The sequence below is a fragment of the Leucopleurus acutus genome, assembly GCF_964270905.1.
Source record: "Leucopleurus acutus genome assembly, chromosome: 7".
Classification (NCBI taxonomy): domain Eukaryota; kingdom Metazoa; phylum Chordata; class Mammalia; order Artiodactyla; family Delphinidae; genus Leucopleurus; species Leucopleurus acutus.
The window spans coordinates 23,893,979-23,914,351 of record NC_139150.1 but is presented as its reverse complement, the minus strand read 5'-3'; the positions used below and the strand labels follow the sequence as shown (position 1 = coordinate 23,914,351).

At 45.9% G+C, this 20,373-nt stretch overlaps 1 protein-coding gene across 4 annotated transcripts in view; it reads right to left on the bottom strand.

Annotated features, from left to right (window-relative positions):
• Positions 1-695: 695 nt before the first annotated feature.
• The window catches only part of PTPN3 (protein tyrosine phosphatase non-receptor type 3), a 108,601-nt gene continuing 88,923 nt past the window's right edge, over positions 696-20,373 (bottom strand). For all 4 annotated transcript variants that reach the window (XM_082842771.1, XM_082842772.1, XM_082842770.1 and 1 more), the window contains 7 exons: positions 15,113-15,203; positions 14,770-14,831; positions 12,543-12,689; positions 6,312-6,440; positions 5,232-5,377; positions 4,621-4,756; positions 696-2,963 (listed from right to left, as the gene is read on the bottom strand). In XM_082842771.1, coding sequence (XP_082698897.1) covers positions 2,886-2,963; positions 4,621-4,756; positions 5,232-5,377; positions 6,312-6,440; positions 12,543-12,689; positions 14,770-14,831; positions 15,113-15,203 — 789 coding nt within the window. In that variant the 3' untranslated portion in view covers positions 696-2,885. The remainder of the gene's footprint in view (positions 2,964-4,620; positions 4,757-5,231; positions 5,378-6,311; positions 6,441-12,542; positions 12,690-14,769; positions 14,832-15,112; positions 15,204-20,373) is intronic.

Here is a 20,373-nt window from a genome sequence, read left to right as displayed (position 1 = left end):
CTATGCTAATCTCAAAGCAAACTGAAGTATAAGTTACTGTGGTAGGAACTAAAGACCAGCCCAAGTTTGTGATCCAACCCTCCCCGCTTCTCCCCCAACCAAACTGAGTTGGATCTCTCGTTCTGGAAAATCAAAACACCTAGTGCAGGTTCTATGGAGTGACACCAGGAGGGATTTCCCATTTTATGTCTGCACATCGACGAGTCTAATTAGATCTTCCGAGAGTGCCAGAACACAGGATGTAAATGTCTTCTCCGTTCATACCCCAATTTCCCAGGCAAAATGTTTATCCTGATTTTGATGACATTCTTCACTTTGGGCTAAAACAGGCTTCTCAGGTATAATTGCTTAAGTGTGTAAGGTGATGAAGCAGGAATCTTGAACTCCATAAATTAATTGGTAGCATCCGTAGTATCCACTTGCATATTTTACTCCTTTCGATAACTCTCTTGTCTTGTTCTTCCCCAGGATTTCATGGATTTTGTTCCTGGTAACATCTGCTGAGTCTGAACTACTGGCCCGCACAGTGGCAGAAAAAGGCTGGTTGCAACCTTCGGTAAACTTTTTGGAAATTGATGTAAAAGAACGGCAGCATTTCCTCAACCATATGAAAAAATCTGTTTCTTAAAAAAAGAATAAAACATAAATCTCCAAACTCATTTAGACTTCACAAGGTTTTTACACACAGGGTGAGGATGCCTTTTTATCAAATGGCCATGATTTGCTCAGTATCCTGACGGCATTTAAATTCACTTCAGCTTTCCCTCTTTTTTGGTGCCTGGCTGATCAAATTTTCTGAGTCCAGAAGTACTTGTATGATACTCCTTTGTGCCCTTGGTGCTCTTGAGAAGAAAAGCGATTTTCTCTTACAAAACCCCAGCTGCTTCTACTTCTGTTTCATGGATTTGGGGGCTAGTCACTGATAAGTTACCTTTTCAAAGTAATTCATCCAGAGCAGTGTCAGATTCCAGCTGATGAAAATTTTTATAGCATCATCTTATTCAATCCTCATATCCGACCCAAAGTCCTCAGTATTATTTATTTCTCCTATTTTACAGATGAGAAGATGGAGGTAAAGCGCATAAGTGGCTAGGCCTAGGGCTAGCTGTTGAGTGGAATCAGAAACCAAATCCCGTACCCCTTAGCTCCAGACTCTGCTGCTACACTCTGCTAGCCTGGCATTACGCTGACAAGGATGGGGCTTCGGTATCTCCTGTTGCACAGTATGGCTCATGACACGGCACAACACCTTCCTCCACCCTGGCCATTTAACAGTAGAACATCGGTGGGGAAAAGATGTAAAGAATGCGGTAAATATGCTCGGTCTGGAGACAACCTTTAGAAACCTGGCCCCTACAGTAAAGGTCTTTTACCCAGTTTGTGACCAGGAAACTACTCAATTAGCCCAGTTTGCTAAACAACAAAACGGCCTCATTTCAGTGCACTATAACATGAAACCATCCTTTTTCTATAAATCCCGTTAAGAAATTGGATACTTAGCTGTTTCTTCTGGATACATAAAACCACTATTTCAAAATACCACTTTAGAATGTTTACGTAATTTATTTTCCTTAAATAATAATTTGCTACAATCCTGTCACAAATTTAAAAAAAAATTAACATAGTATTAACAAAGGCAGAATTCTTTAGGACAATCAAAATCATGGTGTACTTAGAATAAATTAACATCAAATTGTGTTTATATTCAGATAGTCTGATCCTCTCCTTTGAAACGAAACGAAGACCATTGTAACTAAGAGTGAATGCACACATTTGTTCTTCTATACAGAGACTCATTCTTTATATAAACTCAACTGTAATTTGAATCAAGTTAGGAATCCCAAGAAACACTCACCCGTGGGAGCACACACAACACACAGACACACACACACCTCCACAGGCAACCCTCTAGAAGCTGGGTTTCCCATGGCTCAACGACTAGATCTTTTCTCAGAAGGGCCAAAGATTCTGAGTATTTAGGTGACATCCCATCTCCCCTCAAGAAAATTGTAACGTTTCAAGTGTAATAGCTCGAAGTAGCAGCAATCCATGTCTTAGATTCAGTAGTGGATGGTTCCAGTCCTGGGTGCTGAGGGTACAGCAAGAGAAAAGCAGAGGCAACAGGCACCTGCTCCAAAAACGAACACGTGGGACAACACTGGGAGTCCTTGTTCTCAGAGTCTCAACTGAAAACTCACCCGAAACCTGCACTGCCGGGTTCAGGCGCTGGTGTGAACCTGAGGAGGGTCACTAATGCAGGGAGAAGGCAGGGCATTTGGACACGAGTCTCAGAAACGTGAATATTGGAAGTGGCAGGGAGATGGGACCAAGGAAGGGAGGGCAGAAAAGGCACCGCTTGCCCCTAGGCCTGACACCCCACCCCCTGCCGTTCAGTACATTCATGGGGTTTCTCGTTAACATCAGGGCAGGTGAACGCTGACTGTTCCAGCTCCGCCCAGACACACGGAAAGCTCAGCCCTTAGTCCTATACACATATACACACAACTCATCCAAGCAACTCTGAACAGCCACACCATCTCGTTTCTGGGAGGTCAACAGGGTTGCTGGCGTCCCCTCTCAATTGCCCAAGGATGGTTTACAGGAATATGGAGACGGAGAAGGAGGGAGGCATTAGGACAGGCCCCAAACTGAGATCCCCTTCTGCTTATCTCTCCGGAGGAGGTGCGGGCCTAAATGATGCTATAACCGCATGCGTTATCTACACAGTTCCTATGTACACGATACCTTTTTCTTTTAATAGAAATTTAAAGTGCTTGGGTTCAAATATGCTCATTCCTTTCCCACAGCCTACAAATTCCTCCTGCTGTTTCCAGAGAGAAGGAGGACGCCCTTGGGAAAGAGGAATGAACGTCTTCACAGTCATCTTAACTGGGATCCAGCATTTGGACTAAGCCTTCTTCATAAACACGAAGGATCGCTTCACACACAAACTTGTACTGGCTCTGGAAAGGAACAGAAAGCCGTCAAGCTGGCCAGCAGTTCCACAAATGCTGCATCAGACCACAGACACAGTTATTCTTTCACCTCACTCATAAACACCCTGAGCTCCAGCTCCGGCCGAGCCAGGCCCTGGGCTACATCAGGGACCCGGTGTGGAGAAGACACACCTACCTGTGAGCTCACTATGTGATGAGGGCTGGGCAACCGTGGCATGGAAACACGGCAGAGGGAGGCACCGGCAGTCTCAGGGAGTCAGGGAGGGACACAGGTTGCTGCAGGGTGGCTGTTCCAATGTACACACCAGTGTACGTGGAAATGAAAGGGCGGCCCGTTCAGAGGAACACAGCCAGGGCTCACGGTCCTGGCCCAGGACAGCTGTCGGTAGCGGGGCTGGTAGGAGGGTGGCACGGGTGGGCTGGGCCCTGGCTGCAGAAGGCCTTGCACTGAGATAAAGAGTCTGGATTTTGTCTTCCAAAGGAAAGCCACTGAAAGCCACTCTACAGGGTAAGGTTCTTTATATTAACAAACACCTAAGAGACTTGTTTGACTGATGTGTCCTGGGTGACAAGAAAGCATTCAGACTGAGCTGCACCAGCTAGGAAAATGTGCCCAGAAGATGCACTTTAAACATTCTTTAACTAGCAACGAGGTCTTCCATACCACAAAACAGGGCAGAGAACCTGATTTTTTTTTTTTTCTTAACCAGGTTTCCTGGGTGCACGTGAATTTAAAACATGAGCTCACCATCGTTAGAGTATCTTATCTTATGAGCTTGGTCCATGAGTCCGTGAGGACACAGAGCTCAGGGCAAGTCCCAGTCCCTTCTTTGCTAACTTCTCCTCATCCATCGGGGGGTATGGCCTCGGAGGCCGTTCCTCCAGAAAGCCCTGACTTTCCAAAGTCAGCTTTCGATACTCTTCCCGAGCTCTTAGACTCCCTTTGGACTCCTCCCACTGCTGCCGAGATTCACAGTCAACTGACCCAGTTCTACTAGATACAAGCTCAGGTCTCTCCTGCTTGTGCAATTATCTGTTGAACGGATAAATGAATGAATACGGGATAGCCCTTATTTTGCAGATGGGGAAACTGAGGCTTAGAGAGAGGTTAAGGCACTCTTCAGAGGTTGCCCAGTATGTGGGGGAGGGTGAATCATGAACTTTCCGTGCCACCCCACTGCCCCTGTTGCAGCTCTGGGGGGAAGCCACAATATTTCCTCTTGTGGACACTTGCAGTGCCAGGTACCCAGGCGTGACGTACGTGGGAGAGAGCCCAGAAGAGGAGAGAGTAGGGCCATGTGAGACATCTGCTGAGTCAAAAGGCTCACCCAGGAGCAGGCGGGTGGGGTGAAACCCTCAGGTGACCTTGCTTACTTCCGATGGACAGACACATGACGCGTCAGTGGCTTGACAATGCAGAGGGCAACCGGGGCTGCTCCCTGGCCAAGCGGCTGGCAGGAAACAAACTGTGAGGCAGCAGAAGGGGTGGGTAGCGAGAGGCAGAACTTGGATGGGGTGGGTGTTGGATCTGCTCAGCCCCTGACAAGCTCTGTGACCGTGGGCAAGTGACTCAGTCCCTTAGGGCCTTGGTCTCGCGACCTGCAAAAGCCCTTCGTGCAGGCCTGGCCATCGTTAGTATTTTTATTACTGGATTTCTACTCACTGATGTCTGCACCATCATGGCGCGCTGGTCTCGCATTTTCCGAACAATATCCAGTGGGTAAACGGGCAGGTTCCTCTCGATCAGGCACATGGATGTTTCCATGGTGACCAACACACCGGTTCGACCTATCCCAGCACTGGGGGGAAAGGAGCAAAGATGGGATTTGCTCAGACAGCATTTCTGCACAGCCCAGCTCAGCTCCTCGCCAGTTCCCACGCTTACTCAGAGGGAGCTTTCCTCCTCTGACTTTCAAAGAACACAAAACACGCGCTCAAGGTGTGCTCTTGAACAGACCGGGGGCTTAAAAATCAATGGGAAGAAACCCACCCTTCCGTGCAAACTCCACCCCCCATCTTATGCGCATCTGCTGTGAGGTCAGTCAGCTGGGAACAGAGGGAAAGATGAGGGAGGGAGTTTGTTCTCCAGTTCTGCGCTGCAATCACAAGTCTGTCCGGATCTTTTGACATTGTGAAGAAAGAAAGCAAAGAGAGCTTTGTAAAAAGCATATCTAGTCTTGTGGGATTTAGGTGGGCTTGATGCCTGCCAACTTTCTCCAGGCCTTTCCCAAGGAGTATGAGTATTAAAAAAATAGAGCCAACAAGCCACAGTACCTGCAGTGAACTAGGACGGGTTCACCTTCCACTCTCAGGGACCTCACATAGTTTACAAATTCCAGAAAGTCTGAGGAGTCATCGGGAACGCCGTGGTCTGGCCATGCCACGTACTGGAGATGCGTCACGGTGTGCTCCTCTCCGGTCTGCGAAGAGACAGAGTGGCCTCGCTGAGTTACCTGGACGGTGGGCAGGTGGACAGGAGGACCCTGGCCCTACTCCGGCCTCCAGCCAGGGAGCTCCTGTCTCCGGACACTCTTCTAGCCACTGGGTACCACCCTGCCACGGCCACTGCCAACTCCTGCCCACCCGCCTTCCATACGCTCCCAAACACCCACTCTCGAGGGTTCCGATGGGACCACCTCCTGCCCGATGTCTCCTCCACCACTTCTGCCCACAGTGGTCTCTTCCCGTTTGCTCCTATGGTACTTACGATTAGGGCCACCCACGTTGGCTCTTTTTTTTTTTATGGTCAAAAGACACATAACAAGAAGTTTACCATGTTAAACATTATGTACAATTCCTTCCAGAGCCTTTTCATCTTCCCAAACTGAAACACTGTGCCCATTAAACACTAACTTCATTCCCCAGCCACGCAGCCCTGGCGACCACCGTCCTCCTTTCTGTCTCTGTGAACCGACTACTCCAGGTACCTCACAGTATAACGCCTGTGAGGTATACTTTAGCACAGTATAAAGCCTGACCTTTGGGGTCTGGCTCCTTCCACTCAGCATAACGTCTTCGAGGTTCAACCATGCAGTAGCATGTGTCAGAACTTCCTTCTCTGTAAAGGGGGACTAGGATTCCATTATATGAATACACCACATTCTGTTTATCCATTTCTCTGTCAGTGGACACTTGGGCTGTTTCCACCTGTCGGCTATTGTGAAATATGCTGCTGTGGACACGGGTGCTGGCTCTTTTCCAGGCCGTCTGTACATCTACTGAAATGCCCACCAGGTGAAAACACAGACTGACCTAGAAGTAGAGCGCTACCCGGGCCCACGGTGGATGCTGATTCAGCGCCTGCCTCTAACCCGTGCCCTCCCCTGGACCGCTCGCCGCCCGTGCAGCGCTCACCTCGGTGTTCGTGACCAGCATTTCACGGAACACGTAAGCGATGGTGCAGTCCTCCGACTGACAGCGGATGTGAAAGCTGCCGTGTTCCATGACCTCGGGAGGATAGGGCCAGTACTGGTGGCATTTGGTCTGCAAGGAAACCAGCGGGGAGGGGTTAGGCTCGGCTGTGCGGTGGTCCTCGTGGCGGTTACTGGGCAGACGGGTTGGATGTTTGGCCAGAGCCCTCTCACTCGCACCAGGTACTCAGAGCTGCTGGGAGAAGAGAGACGCAGGCGAGGCCACTTTTGTGCTGCGCCTGTTTTCTGAGGGTGGGCGGGGAACCTCCCTTACTCCCCTGGGCAGCTGGGGAGTGGGGGGGGGGGTCAACCCGCCAGGGGCCAGGCCACAGCTCTCACTCCAGCTGGAGCTGGAATTTGAGCACACAGACTTTCCTCCTTCATCACCAGGGTCCAACTGCTGGAGAAACAGGAGCGCCTCCGACATGGGGCCTCGACTTAGGAGTGACCTCTACCCGACACCCCCGTCCCTCGGCCCCTTCTCTGCTCTCAACACCCCTTTCCACCTCATCCCTCCTTCGGCGTCCACTCCTCTCGGCACAGCCACTAAGAGCACACCTCTGGGAGCCAGACCGACGTCTGCTACGATCATTTTCTCCTCCACGGTGAGCCCTGTGACCTTGAACCTGCTACTACTTAAGCTCTCTGACTTTCACATTCTTCACCTGAAAGACAGGCCAGCACCTGCTTCCCAGATGGTGACAGAGGCTGGAGAGAATGGTGTGTAGCGCCAGGCTCACTGCGGGGTGGGGGCAGGTCAGCAGTGACGGTGGCCATTATCATCCCTGCTGCCGCAGGCCCCACCAGTGCTTTCATATACGACTCCTACGGAGCTGACGCGTGCCAGACAGCAGAGGGGGAAACCCGGGCTCAGCAGGGTTAAGTGGGCTGCCCCAGGTCCAGGGCTGCTGTGGCTCCCCACGGCCTCTCCCGTTTTCTCTTCCCCCTTCCAAATCCTGAAACGTGTTCCCTAGTAGTCTCACTCCTGCCTCTGGCCTCGAAGCAAAGCTCAGGGCCAAGCTGCCTATCCCATCGTAGATCCATCAAGTCAAATTCTGATGCATTCAAAACAAATGTTCTCTCCAAGCCTACAGCTGCATCAACTTGGGTAAAAATTACATTTACTTACAGCTGAGAGGGGGTATAAACCAACAGATGCACGTAATTTAAAAGAGCTTTTCTATTCTTATTTTCAAACGTCACAGTGAATATGTGAAATTAAAGCATGCCGCTGAAAAGTTGGCGTTAAGAGTTTACTTGTAAACCTTACACCTGGGTATTTTGGTTAGTGGCCACTTCCCAGCTTCTCCAAGACACGAAGGACTGCTGTCCATAGAACCCGAGGCAGAGCCAACACCCAGCAGGCCTGCATCTGCTTCCTTATCTGTGGGGGTGTAGCTGTCTGCTGCAGGCTCCCAAGGGTCCTGCCCACAGGACAGCTGATGGCAAGCTTCGCTCTGAAGCGACGAGCCCGTGCAGGACTGAGCCACAAATACCTCTATTTCCAGAGACTCCCAGTGAATCTGACCAGAACTGGACTCTCTTTACTCCTTGATCAAATTTAGATTTTAGGTCTATTTGGATCTCTAAGCACTGGGGGTGTAGCGGAAAGAACAAGAAGTTTGTGCACATCCTGAGTTTCCCTCCTGGTTGATAAGTTCCACTAACTTGCAATCCTGGGCAAGGTACTTCACTTCTCTGAACCTCAGTTTTGGCCGTACTGTGCGGCTGGCAGGATCTTAGTTCCCTGACCAGGGATTGAACCCAGGCCCCCTGCAGTGGAAGCTCAGAGTCCTAACCACTGGACTGCCAGGGGATTCCCTAATGCCTACTATCTTGATCAGTATATGCTAAGCACTAAATGGTGCTTTTTATGGACATTATCTTATCTGGGTTTCCAAACAATCTTATGAGGTAGATACCGTCATTGTCTCTGTTTTGCATAAGAGTAAACTGAGGCTCAGAGAGTGAATCCACTTGTGTCAGACCCTACATACAGGAAATGGAGCATATATAGATGTAAAAAATAATTTTCCCCCCAGAAGAAACATCCTTGATGGGAGGGGAAGGAGAAGACCCTTTCAATGGAAAGACTATATACCTCTATACCTCTGTTTCCTCTTGGAGGAAACCCATGGACCTGAAGGGAGAACACAATGGAAAACGTTTTAGGTCGGAATGAAAAGAGGGAGAGATGAAAGCTATTCTGTGGCAGGAGCGCCTCACTGACCACTGGCCTCTGGGCAAGGCTTCCAGCACCTACAGACGTGAGCGCAGCACAGAGCGGCGACGGGGACCCCGCCAGCTATTCGCCTGTGGGGAGGTTCACCCCGCAAAATGCAGAATATGGGAGAAAGCAACCGGGACATGCCAAGAGCTTCATCTCTCGGAAGAAGTAGGGGACAGAGCTGCTGGCCTGGAGTGACTGACTCCTAATCAGGAGGAACTCAGGGGGGTGGTGAGGACCAGATAAGGGACCTCAGGATAAAGGGCTCAGGTCACCTGAGCGTTTGTAACAGGAGAGGGAGGAAACGCGTAGCCTGGATTTGAGAACAGGTTTCCAACCATTGATAAACAACAGAGGTAAGTTCCCAGGGCCAGAGCTTACGAAGGGAATGCTCTGACTCGTGGGAGATGGGAATCTCTAACCCGATGGAACCAGCCGGAAGGGGTTCCATTAGGAAGAAAGGGCTGGGAAACCAACCAACCCACCAGGTTACATGGAGACCTTGGAGGAGCTCAGGTTCAGAGCGGACTCCAATCAGGACAAAACAGGAGGGGCAGGACCTACAAGGGCAGCCGGTGGAAGTGAGGCCTCCTGGATGGAAGAAAGGGCCTTTTCTCCTGAGCTGGAACAGGCAGAATGAGGGGAAGAAGGGACTGCCATCGGGGCAGGTGTCTGTCACTAACCACGCCTGCTGGCACTCTCTTTTCTCCAAGGAGAACAATGATCTTGCAGCTGGGAAGGGCCGAGCCAACTTTGAAGGGGAAGGAGCAGCCCAACACAGGTGAGGAGAGCTCCTGGCTGCCCCATGGGTTCAGGTGTTGGCTCACAGGAGTTGCAGCACCACTGAAAGACCTCATGAGCTCTGAGAGTAGCACCTCCATGGGCAGTTTCTGAGAAAACCTGGAGTATCCACGTTCCCCAGAGTCACAGAACAGGCAGGCAAACGTGGCACAGTTTCATATGGGGAGATTCTGGAGACAACAAGGCCAATGTCTTGTCATCTATAACATACCACAATGGCCCAGATCAAGGCCTGCAAAGTGTGGGATTTGGTAGGAGGCTAGGAGGAGATGGGGGTCTGTATTAAACGGCATAGAGCCACACGGTGGGAAAGTGGGTTTTTCTATGTATGCCATAGAGAGTTTCTCAGTTGGGGTCCAGGATAGCTTTAACATTATCTCCCTAGTACTTTAACTCTCTTTTTAGGAGACAGCACATGAGTGTGTGGGCAAGCACGCCTTGGGTTCACAGCCTGGAAGGCAAGAATATTTATTTAGACTTTAAAAACATTGTCTTGTGGTTTTTGCATTTTTACACATACCTTCTTTTTATGGCAAGTGATACTGGGCTTCCATTTCAGATATATATTTCAAAGGAAATTTTTTTTTTTTTTTTGCGGTACGCGGGCCTCTCACTGCTGTGGCCTCTCGCCTTGCGGAGCACAGGCTCCGGACGTGCAGGCTCAGCGGCCATGGCTCACGGGCCCAGCCGCTCCGCGGCACGTGGGATCTTCCCAGACCGGGGCACGAACCCGTGTCCCCTGCATCGGCAGGCGGACTCTCAACCACTGCGCCACCAGGGAAGCCCCAAAGGAAATTTTTTAAAGCAAAAACAGGTGAGCCAATTTGAAGAATCATAATAAATAATACTACAGTAATAGTACAGCCCCGGCAACAATTAAGGTGTACCCAAACTACTATTACTGCTAGCTAGTATCTGTATAATATTTACTGTGTGCCAAGCACTGTTCCAAGAAAGCTGCCTGTATTAACTCATTCAGTTACTCCACAAATCGACGATCGGTGTCATTATTATTCCATTTTATGCAGAGGTTCTGCAGGTTTCCTAAGCCACACAGGTAGGAAGTGACCGAGCAGGGATTCGAATTCAGGAAGCATGGCCCTAGCATCTGCCCTCTTACCCAGGACACCACGGAACAAGATGGGTGCAGGCGCTCCAGAAAAAGAGAGAGGACAGGATAGGACTGTGGGCCAGCTGGAGTTCCCTAAGTTCAAAAAAGGTCCCAGTAATTTCACTGCCTTTCCAAAACAAGATTAGAAAATCACACATGCATACAAAACCGGAATATAAACAAAAATTAAAAATAGGCAAAAACAAGATTTCCAGATAAGGAGATCAGGTGATGCCATAGACCTGCTGCCTGGTGGTTTCAGCAAAGCTTCTGAGAGTTCTCACGGTAACCAGGTAGACAAGATGGAGAGATGGCCAGGGCTGGAAGCAGAGCTGAGAGAATGAGCACCTGCTCCCCGAAGAGTGCCCTCAACGCCTCTGACTCACAGTATTCTAGAAGGAGCTTTCTACTGCTTCTCGAGGGCCTTTACATGTTTTAAATGGTGACTTATGTGAAGAGAAGAGATTCTGATCGAGACTGTGAGTGACAAGAAGCTAAGGGTGAGAGCCAACACAGAGAATGACAGATGGAAAGCCCGAGGAGCCCAAGCGCACGCGGAAGGCCAGATCTGACGGCTCATCCTCCCAGGGATGATAATCATGGCCACACAGACACACAGCAGCTAATGTCTGCTGGACACCTGCGACAGGCAGCTCTCTAGGCTTTTCACATATATCGTCTTAGTCTTCACAAACCCTCCAAGGCGGCACTAGTATCTGCAGTTTATATTCAGGGAAGCTGAGGGTCAGAGAGGTTAAATAACTTGCTCGAGAAGAACGTGTTCTGAACCCAGATCGTCTGGCTCCAGAGCCCCACCAGCGTGCTGCATGTAGGTTTCCGGAGTCAAATGCTTGAGCACAAAATGGGGAAACTGGCTAACAGCACCACTGAGACAAAGACCAGACAATTTTTGCTGACTGCCACCTTAATGGAAGTCGAGGGTTATTTTCACATATCTGAAAGGGCATTGCATAGAAGAGAAGGGTAACTTATTACTGAGTCTTCCAGGTAAGAGAAGCAGGTGGGGTGGTGGTTCAAAGTGACGTGGATTTCAGCGTGTCGTAAAGAGGGATTTTTAAAAAAATCAGAGCCGAGTACTCATGGATGGACCTGGAAGTGTTTTAGCCAAGGCGGGGAGCCATCTGCCTGGGACAACCTGTGTGAAAGCCCTCTGCAATCCACGGGTCTCTCTAGAACGAGTAGGAATACTTATTTTGCTGTTTTGGGTGAGAGGGTAGCCTGATCTCCTCAAACATACTATCCATTCCAGTCCTGTATTCTGACTTTCAGCACAGCTCAATTCTGAGCTACACACCAAAGAGAGGCCTGGGAGGAAGTGGCACAAAGATCATTCAAAATAGGTGGTTCAAAATTGCTTTATATTTGATTTTGGAATGTGTTTCTGGATAAACATTTCATAATGAAGATACCCAGATGCAGGCAGAAGTTAGAGAACTCATGCTGCACAGTATCCCTTGCACACTGACTTCTGTTATATCATCAGCGATCTGTTCCTATGGAAAATGCACGTCAGGCTGAGCACAGCAGGGCGCCCATCACTCTCCTAATTAAGCCCTTCTTACCTCTTTTTTGCATCAGGTTTTGCTGCAACACAAGCAGAGGTTGACAGAGGTCATTTCTTCTACTTTTTATGGCCATTGTGAACCTGGCACTCACACTGCTCTTCTCAGGACCAGCACTTGTCCTGGGTGGGTAAGGCCACAGCTAAAACAGGGGTTCTTGGACAGGTAAGGCAAGGTGAAGAGCCTTCCTGCTTGTTATAATGGATCGGAGGCAGGAATGGAAGGGGCTGTCTGATCACTCCTTAGCTTGGAAAGGCCAGGGAGTGGGCAGGAAAAGTGCTGAGCTTCCAGTCACTGGAGGTATCCATCAGTAGCTCTGTACAGGAGATTTATGGGTCACATAGGGGCTGGACCGGGTGACATTTCATTAAGACCTTTTCCAGCTCTGAAATTCACGTTCTGCAGAGCACAGTGTGACATGCACACTTCTGAATTGGAGATCAAGCCACTTACCCGCCCTCGCTCTGTGAGAGTGGTCAACATGACGATGAGTGACAACTTCTGATCCCAGACTACCTGCCAAAATTGTGCACAGGTATGTGGCAGGGGTCCCTGAGCGGCAATGTACTTGTTCACAAGGTTAGCAGCAGGAATTTCCATCTGGCAAGAGATTGTTAAGGCATTAGAATCCGTTACTGCCACAAGGTGGACAGGGAACTGGATCTTACATTCTTTCACTTAGTGACTGTCATCACACCAGAATAACATCTCTATCAATTTTTGGCCAATAAGAATAATCAAAGAAAAAGCTACTCTCAGAAATGCTTCAAAGGGACTTCCCTGGCGGTCCAGTGGTTAAGACTCCACGCTACCACTGCAGGGGGCGCAGGTTCGATCCCTGGTCTGGGAACTAAGATCCCACAAGCCATGCGGCCAAAAAAAAAAAAGCTTCAAATGCTAGTATTTAACAATAATACTAGCATTAGATATTTAAGATAAAACTATATGATAGTCAATAGGCGATAATCAGAAGTGGACCTACAAGATGGAAAAGAGTTTAAATGACCTTCACCGCTGTATCCTAAATATAGTCAATATTGGGTAACTGCATTTTCAGCAACACATGCCAATCCTCATGCTTACATCTTTCCCTATGCAGGGTTTTCTATCAAAATATTTATTTTCTTTGAAGCATAAGCCATACAGGCTTATCCCACCAACTGCTGTTCCACTTTGCTTTCTGCACGGCTGCCAATGTTTGTGCCACTGAGTCGATCAGTCTCCCTCCCAGCCCCAGCTTTACTGAGGTATAACTGACAAATAAAAACTGTATATATTTAAGGTGTACAACATGATGGTTTGATATATGTATACACTGTGAAATGATTCCTAGAGTCCAGTTCATGAACACATCACCTCACAAGGTTACCATCTGAGTTGATTAATGCTAGATGTCAAAATGTTTTCAACTGTCCTCAGTGTCCCTCTCCCACTCTGCTCTCCTTCTGCTTCTAAACTAAGTGTTTTCTATGAAAGAACACTCAGAACTGGCTGAGCTTTGGAGCGGCACTGGGATTCACTCATTCTTAGATGGCAAAGGTAAATGGAGGTGCCTAACTCATGGTTTGGTTGGTGCTTGGGTTAAGGGCTTCCTCAGCCCTGGTCTCAGCCAGTCCCCACCCCAGGACTGCATGGTCTTAGCAGCCCCACCATTTCTGATGCTCTGCTTGCAGGACACCAGGAATATTGAAGTGAGGGTCAATGAATCCCACAGATGCTTTTGAATAAGTGGAATCACTGATCAGACCCATTCTTGCTGGTTGTTCTTGATATCATGCTATAACCTGAGAACTTGAAAAGTCATCTGTTCATTTAGATCAGAGGTTGGTAAGCTATGGGCTGAAGGCCAACTTTAACTGCCACTTTGCAAGCCTAAGGTGTTTTTTTGTGTTTTCACATGGTTGCATTTGTGTGTGTGTGTGTGTGGTACGCGGGCCTCTCACTGTTATGGCCTCTCCCGGACCGGGGCAAGAACCCGTGTCCCCCGCATCGGCAGGCGGACTCCCAACCACTGCGCCACCAGGGAAGCCCTCACATGGTTGCATTTTAAACGGCTATATAAGTACCTAATTAATATCCTCAATTTTGTCTCGTGGCTTGCAGAGACCAAAATATTTACTGTCTGGCCCTCTACAGAAGAAGTGTGCTGACCCCTGGTTTAGATAAAGAAACTGAGGTTCAGAGAGGCTAAGTTGCCCAACATGCATTTTCAGAGTGAAATGAATGTTTTCCCCACAACATGTGAAATCTTTTACCTTTTGTTTTTGGGTTATATGCCCAGAGGTGGTCTTATTTTTCTTATTTTTAGGCAGGATGTAACGACATGGGGGAAAAACACAGAAAGTTACAAACATACCAATGGCCAAAACAACAGAACACCTAAATGTCTGCAGTTGAGGACAGAAGGCATGTGGATGATGGAGTCAGAGACACAGAATCTGAGTTTTGGTCTCACCTTCCGTTAGCTTTGTGACTTTTCAAATTATTAAATGTCTCTGAACCTTAGTTTCATCCTCTGTAAAATGAGACTATTTTGCCTTCCCTCAACGGCTGCTGTGGTGATGAAATGAGGGAGTGAACGGGAAAGCACTTCGCCAACTGCGAAGCACCTCACACACCACTGTCACGCTTGTTGCAGTGATTAATGTGCTTCTTCTCACGATCCAGATTTTTAACTTACGTTCACGTAACTCGCATTAATATAATCTTCGTTTCTCTGCAATAATACCCGGGTGGTGTCATCTGTGGGGAGAGCAAGACATTTACTGATTATTCCTAGGGTTATTTTTATCGCACCGAGTAAACAAGAGTTCAGTTCCCAGCCCCATCTGCAGCTCTCGCCTCATTAGCATAAACACTATTCCCCAACTGTTCAGAGTTTGAAATGGCTGCCGTAAAGACCGTGGTGTTTACAGACACACTGAAAATCGTTCCAGAATACCAGACAATCTGTTTTAAAAAGGGAAACATTATCTCAGTGTGTGTGTGGTAGCGGGGAGGAGGTATTCACGCCGGATACTCACAAGGCAATACATCTTTATATCGATTTTTGTCCAAATTTTGAGGAAGCTTTGCAAATGTGATGGCCAAACCAGGCTTCTTTCTGTAGAGTTGCTAAATGACAAATAGAGAAGTAAAAAAAAGAAAAAAAACATTGCAAAAAACAGCTATGGAGAGAGTGTGAAAATATACTTCATCAGTAAAGTTTACCAGTCACAGCACCAAAATCTTAACATTTAACAGTGATTTCATATATTAAGAGAAAAATCTTCCCAATAAGAAATTCTACAATCCCATGAGAAACTGACTAAATTCTTCAATAATTTTTTTTTTAACATGATGATCTTTGAGGAAAAGTCATAAGAAGGGGTGTGAGTCACAGATAATGGATCACAGTAAGTAAAATCTCATCTTTATGACAATTATTTGACAAGAGCTAAAAGCAAGTAGAGAAAAAGAAAGAATTCTGACTAAAAATTAAATGGAAATCATTTCCATTAGTCTAAAAACACTTCCTTCCAATTTAATAGAGTGAACCATACTCTTTGCTAAGAACAAGAGCATTTCATTTCATTCATTTCAGAAGTATACTCCCACAGTAAAAACATTTATTCCAATACATAGTAAACTTCATTTAAACATTCATTTAAAGAGGTATTTCCCTATACATGCAATCATTAGTGAATAATTCAGTTAAAACCATCTTTGCATATCTACAAGCACATGTTAGACACATTCGTACTGTACCTGATGTGATGCTGACAACAGCTCTGTGAGAGGTATTGATAGTATTCTTATTTTTTAAGTGAGAGGCAGAGATTAAATGCTTTGCTCAAGATTAAAACCAGAGGCTGAACCCAGATCTGACGCCAATGCTTGAGTTTTTTTCTTTGAAGTGACATTTTATTGAGGTATGACTGACATGTAAAAAGTGGTATATAGTTAACATACAACTCAATGAGTTTGGGGATAAGTATACGCCCATAAAACCATCACCACCATAAAGGCGTAAGATACATCCATCCCCTCTCAAAGTTTCCCCTTGCCCTTTTGAGTTTTCTTTTCTATACAACTGTGTCCCCCCACTTCAAACTAGAGTGTGAAACACTATTCACCAGTGGATTTTAGTTAACTTTATGGGAATTTAAAAACAACTTTTTTTTCAGAGCTGGAAGTGATTTTTTTTTTTTTTGCAGAAAATTTAATAAATTCAGACTAATATAAAGAAAAAAGTTACCAGTAATTTCACAACCCTGAGATGACCTGTTTTTTAAAAAATTTTATTTATTTATTTTGACTGCATTGGGTCTTCGTTGCTGCGGGTGGGCTTTCTCTAGTTGCGGCGAGCGGGGGCTACTCTTTGTTGCAGTGAGCGGGCTTCTTATTGCTGTGGCTTCTCTTGTTGCGGAGCATGGGCCCTAGGCGCACGGGCTTCAGTAGTTGCGGCACGTCGGCTCAGCAGTTGTGGTGCATGGACTTAGTTGTTCCACGGCATGTCAGATCTTTCAAGACCAGGGCTAAAAGCCGTGTCCCCTGCATTGGCAGGCGGATTCTTAACCACTGCGCCACCAGGGAAGTCCTGAGATGACCTTCTTCATCTATCTTCTCCAGTTTTTTTTTTCACACACACATGTATACAAACATATGTAATTATATATGTAAACACATAAAATATACAGATATCACTATGTTTTTAAAATCAAAAAATGAGACTGAACATTTATTAGCACTTTCCATATTATGTTCTATAGAACCCAAGTATTCTGAAAGAAGCTACTAGGTATTGCTTAGAAAAAGTTTCAAGGTCAAGGAAATTTGGGAAATACTACAAGTCACCTTATGTTCTATGAATCTCTAAGACGACAAGTCCTGTAGTGCATAACCTTATTAAATTCTGATTAGCTAAGCATTTCTCAAGCTAATTTGGCCTTGGAGGATCTCACATCTCACAAGACATGTCCTGGGAAATACCACTATAATTTTGAAGGCTGTTTTCCCCACTTATTATATAGTGTCTAGTTCCCTGTGTCATTTAAATACTTGAAGTATTCTCTATACACATGATTTTTACTGGCTCAATAATCTATAAGTTTTCATAGTTTAACTTTTATTCTACTTCTTGATTAGACTGTTTTCAATTTTTTGCTACTATAAACTCCCAGGAACAGAATTACTGCATTAAAGCATATTTTTGAGGACTTTGATACACACACACACACATACACACACACACACACACACACACAAAATGGAGTTGCCCTCCAGGGGTATATGAGAATGGTTAGTCCACTGAATTGCAGCCAGTATCATCAACTAAAATGTGTTTACAATTTGAATAGGGAGGTGGAACAATGTCTTTCCCTGTATATTTTTGCAAATTGTATTTCTTGCTTTACAAACCAGCCTCTGTTGGTCTGTTTTTTCTCTTATTAGTTCTTTTATTAAACAAATTGCACAGAAATCACCAGGAGAGAATTAGCATAGACATTTTTGGTAATGATAATTATGTTATGTCTCATACATTTTCCAAACGTTCAGAATTTCCAATCTTTCCCTAGGCTCAACTATTAATCATCTTTACAATTTCAGTTCATAACAATCAAGTAGTCACTAAGCAACTTCTTAAAGGTCTGGGAGCTTTAATGAACTCTCTGGGCTCCTTCTTAAAATAAATTCATGATTCATTAGAAGTTTTGGTTTGATTCTGGGAGGAGGAGAATATCTGAGTCAAATTCCCCTAAATGAAAATTTGGTTCTAACTGACTAACTGCATAGAAGTGAAATCCAATTGAGTGAATATAACCAGTAAAGCTAACCTGGAGGTAAAAAGTTTTTCTTTTCCAAATAACAAAAGCGTAGGGCCTCCCTGGTGCTTCAGTGGTTGAGAATCTGCCTGCCAATGTAGACGCCACAAGTTCGAGCCCTGGTCTCGGAAGATCCCACATGCCGCAGAGCAACTAGGCCCTCGAGCCACAACAACTGAGCCTGCACTCTAGAGCCCAGGAGCCACAACTACTGAGCCCACGTGCTGCAACTATTGAAGCCCGAACGCCTAGAGCCTGAGCTCCGCAACAAGAGAAGCCACCGCAATGAGAGCCTGCACACCGCAACAAAGACCCAACGCACCAAAAAAAAAAAAAAAAAAACACCAAAGGTATAAATGTAATCAACTTGAGATGGTCTAGCGGAAGAGCATAGATCTAGCAAAAGGCTTTAATCACAACAAGGATATGAATGTATCTCAGCTGTAATGATCTGTTGATAGGATTGTAAAGTATTAAAAATAAAATACAAAATAAAGTACTATAGCACTGTCTTCAAAATTTTAAATATGCACACCCTGGGCTTTATCTGACAGAAATGCACAAAGATACATATCAAAGAAATTTATTGGTGGCAAAATATTTTCTTTGGCAGAAAACTGGAAACAGCCTGAATATTTCCCAACAGGGAAAAGTGTTGACTTAAATTCTGATATAGTTATACCACAAAATTATGTGCAAGTAATAGAATAAGATAGACTAAAAGTACAGATTCCACTCATCTATTTAAGTGAAAAATGCAAGTCACAGAATAATACAGTGGTGATCCCATTTCTACACATAACAGCATACGCACAATGTGTATATAACATATGTGTGTGCACTTATGTATGTGTGTGTATAAAATATATTTGCAAGATCACTGGAACAAGTATGCAAGGATACACACCAAATTATTATCTGTAAATTACAACAGAGAGAGAAGCTAAAGGAGACGGGGGTCAGAAAACAATTAATTTTACTTTGGCTATTTCTGAATTACTTGAATTATTACAACATGAATTTTTAAAAATTCAAATGACTGGGGACTTCCCTGGTGGCACAGTGGTTAAGAATCCACCTGCTAATGCAGGGAACACGGGTTCCAGCCCTGGTCTGGGAAGATCCCACATGCCGCAGAGCAACTAAGCCCGTGTGCCACAACTACCGAGCCTGCATGCTGCAACTACTGAAGCCCGTGTGCCTAGAGCCTGTGCTCTGCAATAAGAGAAGCCACCGCAATGTGAAGCCCATGCACCACAACAACAGGAATGAAGACTGAACGCAGCCAAAAATAAATAAATAAACAAATAAATAAATTTATATAAAAAATTCAAATGACTGAAGTGAGAAAAAGTACTACAGAGTCCTCCTGCCAATGCAGGGGACACGGGTTTGTGCCCTGGTCCGGGAAGATCCCACATGCCGCGGAGCGGCTAGGCCCGTGAGCCATGGCCGCTGAGCCTGCGCTCCGCAATGGGAGAGGCCACAACGGTGAGAGGCCCGTGTACCGCAAAAACAATAAAAAAAAAGAACTACAACAAAAGAAATATATATATATATATATATATATATATATATATATATATATAATTAAAAATTTTTTACAAAAAGTTGGGTGAATAAAGCTAAGATTTTTTTTTTTTTTTTGCCTTTAGAAGGGTTGACAACACACTCATTTTTATGCCTGCTTTGCCAAGGCTAACACTGAACCCTATTCCCACTGAATTGCTTCAGTGCTATTCACACACTTAGTTTCTGAAGGTGTTAGCCGTTGGTTTTCAAGTTCTTTCAATTTATGGACTCTTCTCCAGACCTTGTGAGCTGCATGGCAGGCTGGGTGTGAAAACACTGCCCAGAGAAGGGTGGTCCGGAGTAGACAGTGATGTGCTGGAAACACAGGTATATCTTTCTGGAAGGATCAGGGATGGGAGGTAATGAGCTATTATGAAGACTATTATATTAGCCAGAAATTGAGAAAAGGCTCTTTCAAGAACTGCTCATTGGAATGACACAGTTTGCTTTGTTCATTCTTGGGCTAAAGGTATGTGAAGCAGGCAAGAGCTCCTAGCCTTTAAGGTCCCTTAAATTCTGCCCTAGAATGAGAGCAATCCGGAGGCTGGAGAAGGTCACAGGGACAGAGGGTTATAAGATCACTTAGTTTTATTAAAATCTTAATTTTTATGTCCTCATATGCTTTGTTCTCATCATATCAGAGTGTAGTTCTAAGCAGCTGTGAGAGTAAGGGTGAATTATAAGAAGATCAGCTGAGAGGGTCTGCTGTGGAACAACCGTATTTAAATTGCAGCATCAATATCACCGGCTCTGGCCTCCAAAGACGAAAACTGAACAGTGGGAGCTGGAGTTGACCAGCACAGTTCGGGGATGGATAAGACATACAGTTTTCCAGTTTAAACATTCCTCCTTTGAAAAAATCATCTAAAAGTAGAGAGAGGGCATCAGGAGATGACTCTGATCTCCTC